An 8605-nucleotide genomic window follows, 5' to 3' on the forward strand; every position below is an offset into this window, starting at 1 on the left:
CATGCCTTTCTAGGGTTTGTACCCAAATACACCCTAACTGGAAACCCCCTACTTTTCCAACAGCCGTGAGTGTCTAACTGGTTTGCCAACCAGTTGAATGTTCATCTGCTTGTCTCATTTGTCAAATTAAGTGAGTCCCTGGGCTCGGGATGAAGACAGGAAATTGTAACACTCTTCATTAAGGAGAGCGGTTGCTATTTATGTTGCGAAGACAACTCTGCCTCTCCACCCATGGGAGAGACCATCCCCAATATCTGCACTCAATAATGGATTCAGAAATCTATTTATACTCTCTCTCTCTCTCTCTCTCTCCCTCTCTCACTTGGCCAGCTCTCATAGTAATTATAGCTGCTGGCCATCATAAAAAGGCTGTTACAGAAATAACCTAGGTCTCTGTAGACAACATAGCCAGTTATTTGAGAGTGTGAGATGCACAGGTACAGTAACTCTAATCATCTACTCTACTGCAGGATACACAAACAGTGTGGCGTAGACGTCCGAGGGCTGACACGTAGCATAAGATTTTTTTTTTTCCATGTAGAAAAGTAACATGTTCAAAACAGTTTCTTAGGTCTTGCAACATCAAAGATTGTTATTACAACCTTCAGTTAACATTTATCTCAGTTATCACAAAACATACTATTAATGGAATTCCATGATATATCACCCCAGAACTCAGAAGGCCAAGATCATTTTGAAGATAGAAAAATGTGTCCTGTGGTTCACATTTTAAGTAGCACTAGCTGTCAGCCATCATTCCCCTTTCTTCTTAGTTGTTTGTTTGTTTCTGTCTGTCTCTCTCTCCTACCAGTTCCCTTTAGGACAACAGTACGTCTCAATCCAGTCTTCATACAGTCTAATGCATAAATGACTAGCTAATAAACAGCGTCCTCTGCTGGGGTGAAACACTAACTGCAGGAGTGCTCAACAAGTCTTTTCACTTTTCAAATAAAGTTTTTTTTGTTTCTAGATTCAGGTAAAAAAAAATGGCCGCCCTAGCAACCACACGTTGTGATGATCAACATCGCTTGGTAATACCTGTTTTACAACATTTGTTAAAAAAAAACATGTTGGATACTAGTCAGTCGACAATATGTAAAGCATGTCATATTTATTTTACAGTTTCACAGTTTTGCAGAGAGAACAATATTGTTGGGCGACTGACTAGCTAGCTAGCGTTAGCCAAAGCTAGATGACCGCGTTAACAACAATATATCTCTGTAACTCTTTTATATTTATCGATATAATTGCATATTCACTGGTAACGCTATTAAAATATTGTAGACAGAGTGCCGTTGGGGGCATTGTCGTCCAAATTTTGCAGGAGAAAGTAAAGAAACACGTCAGTCGGGGGTTTGTCCGATAATGGACGTCTTGCCGCAATCAGTCGCTGTCAGATACCGGACGCAAAGAAATTCCTCTTTCCCGTGGCGATGTGGTGCGCAGAATTTTGAACGGGTTGATAGGTTCCATTATCGGACGTGATTTCAGTAAAGTTGATGGGATTGAATTACTTGTTGTAATGTTTGTCATATGTTGCACCATCGTCAACTGTTGTATGTTGCTTTGACTAATGCTTTGATGATTTCGAGCAGGGAGATGGAGACTTCAGTCCTCAGCACAACACCGCATCATCACCGTTGGCCCAACAGAAGACAACACAGTTTCTCAGGGAAGCTGAAAGGATGAGGAGGCAGTAAGTTCAGCTACTTACTGCTCAGTCTCTACTGTTTGATTTAAATGCTAGAAAGAATTTACTTTATCTGTAGAAATAACATTTCTTCAGTGTTATTGTATAGGTTGTAATGTTGTTGTAATGTCTATTATTTCACTTGCATAGGCTTGTCCATAAGATAAGACAATACCAAAAAAATAAAGTAAGTCAAGTACAGGTAATAAAGAAATAAAGAAGAAATAAAGGAAATAGCTACTATCATAGAAGAAAGGTACTGAACATAATATACAACAATAGAGATAGTGCGAATAATGCAAATAAATGCAACTAATAAATGCAATAGTTCCATGGATATATTCCTGAGGTACATAGTATCCCTGTGCAATAGTCAAGAGTCAAAGGTCAAGAGTTCAAGTAATTAGTGCTGGTTAGGGATCCTGGGTCCAATTGATTGATTTATTACAAACATTTTCATGTCTACTTACATTTCAAATCTTTAAAGTGTTTTTCTCTCTCTGACAGGATTGACATGTTAGAGAAAGAGCGGACGCTGAGTGCTCAGTGCAGAAAGAACGGCTGGAGGGATGGGTTTGGAGAACTGGAGGAGTATGAGAAAGCGCTGGAGGAAGAAAGAAATGCTGAGAGTGGGTCTTCATTTCTAATACAGTAGACCAATGTTTCCCCCGCAGACATTTTGTTTTGGTAGGGTGGAAGGGCCTCTGAGAGCATTTGGACCTTCTGATACAAAAACTCTCCACTGAAACTAGTACTAAGTGGGGTGGCAGCCCATTCTGATGATTCACTGGGAGAGGAATCACCGCAGTAGACCCTCATTCAGGGAAAAATCCACCCTAAAAACTTAAACACCGCTAAAAAAGCATCATATCTTCAACATATCAATCTAAATGTCTTGCATTTCTGGGCCCATTTACAATATAATAATGTAAAAAAAGAAATGTCTTCCCTTAGAGATGGATCTTCAAAAGCAGCTGGTGAAGATCCATAATGGGGTGAGGAAGTTTCAGAGACAGCTGACCGATGTGAAGCCAACCCCCGAGTGTAAGTAGTACCTATTAAGATCAATGCAGCCACTTATGGTAGTTGTGTATCTGGTAATATTTCTATGCAGTACCTCAAAAAAATCATAGTATTCATTCTGTTACATCACCATTCAGCCATCTTGGAAAACAGCACTTATTTATCATCATATTTAAGGCATCAGTATTTGTGTCAGTCTGCCATATTGGTAGTAATTTACTGCAATATTTAATAAAAGGACAGTAATTGCAATGTTAAATGTAAAATGTTTGCATTTCCACTTGGGTTTTCAGTGATTGAAAAGCTGCAGGAAATAATGGCAGAGGTGGAAATCTCAATCAACACCTTCAAGGAGGACCAGCGCTTACGGTAAAAGGACTCGCTGAACAATTTTAGAGAAGATTATGTAAAATATAAACTGGCAGAAAACAGACTTGGTGATACATTCAATCTGCCTCAAACTACTGTGGCTGGTAGGTAAAAAAGTTGGTTTCCAATCTGTAACAGTGAATATCCTTTACTTTATATTGAGGCCAAGTGAGAAATCATTAATAATTAATAAGACTAGGGATTCATAAATTCTAAGGAAAGATTTTTTAAAGTATTTAAATTCAAAGGAGGACATCTCTACTTAAACTCAGAGACACAGATGTACAAATGGCTGGACATGTTATTGTGCAGTTGAAAATGACTAAAATGACAAATTACACAGCTTTGTTTTTTATTGTTATTATTATTATTATTATTATTATTATTATTAATTTATACCTGGTTTTCAGCAAAGTATTCTAAAATAAATACAACCATAAAGCCAAGGTAGGCAAGTAACAGTTGACTACAAGCAAACAACAGCCACAGCCAATGATAAGGGTTTATGTCAATGCTCCATATTAGTATGAAACATATGTACTATAATAAAAACATAATGAACCGTTGTCCTTACTGTTTCTTTGCCCCTCTCAGCTTTGAGGAGCTGTTGAAGGAGGAGAGGATCTGCAGTCAGGAGATCATTGCCTATGAGAAAAAGATTGAGAACTGGACTCTTGCTGTCAAATCAGACCCCAAACTTCCCCCTGCTGCCACAGTCAAGGTCTGTCTCTCTTCATCTTCCTCCTTTTCTCTCTCTCTTCTCTCGTTCTTCATTAGTTATGATATGACTAGGAGAGAGAGACCTGAGTTTGTGTGCATAAAGAATCTTAAATTCGGAATGTGATGAATAAATATCACAAGATACCGTTGCCTCTGAGCGCAGAGGGGTCATGGGAGATAATGCAAAACAAAGGGTTTGGTGGTATCGTAAGTTTAGAGAAGCAGGCCTCTGTACCCAACAAATGCTGACCGGAGACAAGTTTGTTTCTGAAACCATTAGGAAGTGTTTTTATATAATCATGTGATGTGAAATTGGCACTCCTTCCTGCGTACTTCTGCTCTCGTACTGCTAGCCTTTATGTATGCAAGAATTGGTCTCTCCTGGCGTTCATTTATTTTCTATTTTGCCCTTGTTTCAGCCTTATTTTCCATCTTGAAAATATCTTGAAATGAAATCCATCTTACACAGTTTTAGGAGTCAACAGGTTGGCTGACGTAATGTTTCTTTTCCAGAAGACCAAACCCCCAGATGGAGACTTCCCTCCGGAGGTCAGAGCTCTGGAGTCTTTCATGCAGAAGACAGGAGGCCCTTATGGGGGCTGGGACCAGTACGACCACCAAGCCTTCCTCAAGGTAATACCGCATTTTTATATAATTATAAATGGCATGTGAATGGTGAGATGTCCTACAGGATTCTGTCTATAACAGTTGGCCTGACTTTATGAGACAAGGGTCTTCATTGGGCTCTCTTACCACATGGCCACCCTGCCGCAAGCTCCTTGTCTCACTTATTCTAATCTGTCTGTTTTAAAGGTGTGGACCAAGCACGGCGGGCGACCAGCCTACAGGAGTGAAGCCAAACTGTACCTGCCTGGGAAAACCCTGGAGGAGATTGAGCAACATGAGGACTGGCATCAGGAGCTGAACTACCTACAAGACAGGAAGAGAGAGGTAGAGAGGAGGGACACAAACATATAACATCTCTAAGGAAAAAACACTAGGCTAGGTACCTGGAAAACAAAAGCTGTCGGACTGGTATCTGGAGATGGAGACGGGGAAAAAGTAAGACTCTGCTCCAACCTCCTGACATTGCATTTTCATCTCATTGTGTTGTTGAAAAATTAAATGAGACTAGAGTCTTCCCTTATCGTACAGTATATTTCAAAAGTAGGTATACAGCTTTTAATAATAATAGCGACAATAATAATAATAATATTGAAAAACAAAGCTGTATCATTTTAGTCATTTTTAGCTTATTTAGTAATTTTAACAAAGTAATTCAGCATTCAATAATCCGAAAGTAACAGGAAAAATATAAAATAATACAGTGAGTATTAGTAATATATACCTCCTTTGAAACACCCAGTATATTGGAGATCCACTGGGGGTTGGGGGGTGGGTGTGGGGATATTGATAGATTGATTGACTGGTTTCCAATAGTATTGCTAGCAACGCTTACAAACTTGAACTCGATTGCCAAAACAGAATCAAATGTGTGGCAAAGCGAACAACAGACCTCAATTAGTCTCCTCTCTTTATAAACATAATGTAGCCAGGAGCTTTGCATGCCACAGTCCCCAAAATATTTTGTGGTTCCCATTTTCACCACCTGTCTTCACCACCAGGCTATCCAGCGGTGGAAGGCCAGCAAGCAGCAGAAGCGTCAGGCCAGGATACAGAGCCAGGAGGAGGTGGAGGAGACGGAGAGGAGGGGGAAGGAGGCCAAGACCCAAGCTCAGCAACACAGGTGAGAAAAACAGGACGGTGGAAAGAAAGACGACTCCCTGGAAAAAGCAGTCAAATCCACACTCAATTCAAAGGTGCCTACCAGACCTTTTGAAGCTTTGCACTGTCCCAGACTTTATAATTATCATTTTAGGTCCATGTCCGTTTTAGTCTACTCTACCCTCTTCTGTTGTAGGGATGAGGAGGAGAGGAGGGAGGCGGCACAGCGACTGGAGGCCTGGAGGGAAGAGAGGAGAAGGAGAGAGGAGCAGGAAGAGGAGCAGAGACTGGCTGAGGAGATACACAAGAGGAGACGGGCAAAGGTGAGTGTGTGTGTGTGTGTGTGTGTGTGCATTGTGTGTATAGTTACTGTTACTTTTGAGGAGAATGAGTTGGAGACAGTGTATGTATGTCTAATTTATATAGCATAAAAATCACTACATAATTAGAACAAAAAGCATAACAAGATGTATATGAAGAGCAGCAGCAGCAGGAGCAGCTGTAGCAGTAGCACTTTATTGATCCTACACTGGAAAATCCCTTACCACAAGCAAGATGATACACAGAAAAACCGCAATCATGATAACTCTCAGAGAGACTGAACAGAATATATCATTAATATACAGTACTGTATCTGTGCTACTGGGAAACCACACAAAAAAAATGGGTCAAGTAAAAGTCGATGTAACAGTGAAAGAGTTGGTACGTGGGCAGCGTCCTCATCAGACCGCTCAACATTTTTACCAAATAAAGTGATTTGTGTGCATCAGGAAGAGCGCCGTCGCCAGCTGGAGCTGAAGATGACCGTTGAGGAGCAAATCCGACTGAGGAGGGAGGAGGAGGAGGAGCAGGAGAGGAGGAGGAGAGATGAGGAACAGAGAGAGATGGACGAGAGGAGGAGGGAGGCAGCGATGGGCATCAAACAGTTCCAGGAAAGGGTATGGATTCTGGGAATGACTGGAAGATGACTGTTGTTTTATGTATTTATTCATAATTACAGTATATTAGGATTGCTCATCAGTTTTACCTCTTTAAGTCGAAAAAGGTTATACAGTCAAATGACCTTAAATCATTGCTCCTTATCTGAGATTGATATAAACAAACAAAACAAGACCAACTGTAGCTCATCATCCCAAATATTGTGCTTTTGATTGTTTATCATTACTGCAGTGTTTATCACGCATAGATATTGCTGTTGTCGTGTGAAAACCTCCTAATGATTATTTTGGTGATTTACATGTTTTCACTTCAATTCAAGGATTATAAATCCTCTTGGGCTTATGAAACCCTTTCAAAACCTATTGGACAAACTCAAAAATATATGGTTGTCAAGCTAAAAATAAAGCTGTTTTTCTTTTTGGAGATGTGAGGTTTTCACCTGACAGCAACACAATGTTTTTGAAATCTTGAAATTAGTACAAGGGTTAATGTTAGTAGACAAGAGATATCCTTAAACTGTGTTAAGCACTGTGTTGAGCACTTGCCAGAGGTGCTGCACACATCCATTAATCCATAAAAATCCATTACTGCTGATGATGATGTCCCTGCTGTTCTGTAGGATCTTCACAAGGTGGAGGCAAAGCTTCAGGTGAAACAGCTGAGGGAGCAGCAGGAAGAGGAGAGACAGAAGAGAATCGCCGCCAAGATGAGGGAGAAGGTGAGCGTTCAAGATTTTTTTTAAAATTTGAGGTACTATGAGAAAGTCCGGCTGAATATTGATATCCCGTAAAAGGCACCTTTGAAAATATGAGGTTTTCAGCAGGATAAGGTTGATTTATTTGTCTCCATGCAGGTGGAGGGTCACATCAGCAGAGACCCGTCCAGACTCACCCGACCCACTAAGGGATGGGAGGAGCGAATGAAACACGTTGGACCTTCAGGAGGAGCGCCTGTACTACAGATGTTTCACAGGTCGGACTGAAGTAATGCTATTGTCTCTACTTTGTTACTGTATACTTTGTTTGGTAGGTTCTGTCAGTTAAACTATCATTCTTAGGGTCAAAATATGTGACTTCCTGCTGAATCTCACTCCTATTTTCTCATTTTAATGTTATTTTGTGTTTTTTTTCCCCTTTGGATTGTTTTGCTAAACCTGTTTTTTTTTTCAGCAAAAATGTAATCTGCATCTCTTTCTTTTTGTTTTCTATGACTTTATTTTATCACAGTGTTATTTTCAATCACTTCACTTCTAGATATTATCACTGTGCACCTAAACTATACACATTTGAGGGAAAAATGCATTTTGATTGGCTCATTACTGACACATAATTTTTATGCACCTTGAAATAATAGCGGGTTATGGTGGTAAATTATGATGATTTTGGAAGCAGTGTAACCCAAAAGTAACTGGTTAAGTAATCCAAAAATAACTGGGTAACAAGTGCTTAGAAACTGAAGTCTTCTGTTGTTTTGTTGCAGAGCCGTTCCCAGCTGGAGACAAGGCCTGTGATAAACAACAATGGAAGCCAACTGGACAGTCCTGATATTTATTAAGACCGGTGATCTCTGTGATCATGCAAATTTTTTCCCTGTTTTATAGAAATCCTGCACTGGAACCTCAACACCAGATTGTGCCTTTGTTTATTTGTTGTGTGCTGCTGTTTGATAAAATACAATAAACAAATAAACTTCCTTTCATGGAAATTATCTTTTTAATGAAAGATTATTATTAATAGTAGAAGTACTAGTCGTAGTAGTAGTATTTATTTATGTCATACACAGGGCTGCTGTTCACAGAGTGGGAAGTCTAATGGTTTGATCAGAATTCAACATGACTTCTCATTCATCACTAGTGTCTATTTGCACTCTGAAAATGTAGTGAAAATCCAGCCTAAAAACTGAATGATTTTGATGGTTTGCTCACAATTATTGTTAGTGAACTTCAACAGCTATCTAGGTGTCTAGCCTAGCAGGAGCTTTGTTTCATCTGATAGAAAGATACTAGATACTATCACTGTTCCCACAAAGTCAGTTCACTCATTCACTGTCCATAGATAATCCCTATCATTTGTGTTGACTCTTGGCAATATCAAGAGTCGTTGCTGCTCTGCAAAACCTTTGGACAAACAGTGGTCTGTA

General features: G+C 39.8%; 1 protein-coding gene across 1 annotated transcript; it reads left to right on the forward strand.

Moving 5' to 3' along the window:
- Positions 1-1607: 1607 nt before the first annotated feature.
- LOC139667056 (coiled-coil domain-containing protein 112) lies at positions 1608-8058 on the forward strand. Its single transcript, XM_071546442.1, has 13 exons — positions 1608-1696; positions 2198-2319; positions 2645-2734; positions 3007-3082; positions 3677-3797; positions 4319-4435; positions 4616-4753; positions 5428-5549; positions 5724-5850; positions 6298-6465; positions 7086-7184; positions 7320-7438; positions 7946-8058. The coding sequence occupies exons 1-13, from the start codon at positions 1686-1688 to the stop codon at positions 7974-7976; spliced, it is 1341 nt and encodes a 446-aa protein (XP_071402543.1). The 5' UTR covers positions 1608-1685; the 3' UTR covers positions 7977-8058.
- Positions 8059-8605: the final 547 nt, after the last annotated feature.

The sequence above is a fragment of the Centroberyx affinis genome, unplaced genomic scaffold, assembly GCF_046629955.1.
Source record: "Centroberyx affinis isolate AG114_WGS23_722 - 3 ecotype Tasmania unplaced genomic scaffold, CSIRO-AGI_Caff_v1 ptg005270l_1, whole genome shotgun sequence".
Classification (NCBI taxonomy): domain Eukaryota; kingdom Metazoa; phylum Chordata; class Actinopteri; order Beryciformes; family Berycidae; genus Centroberyx; species Centroberyx affinis.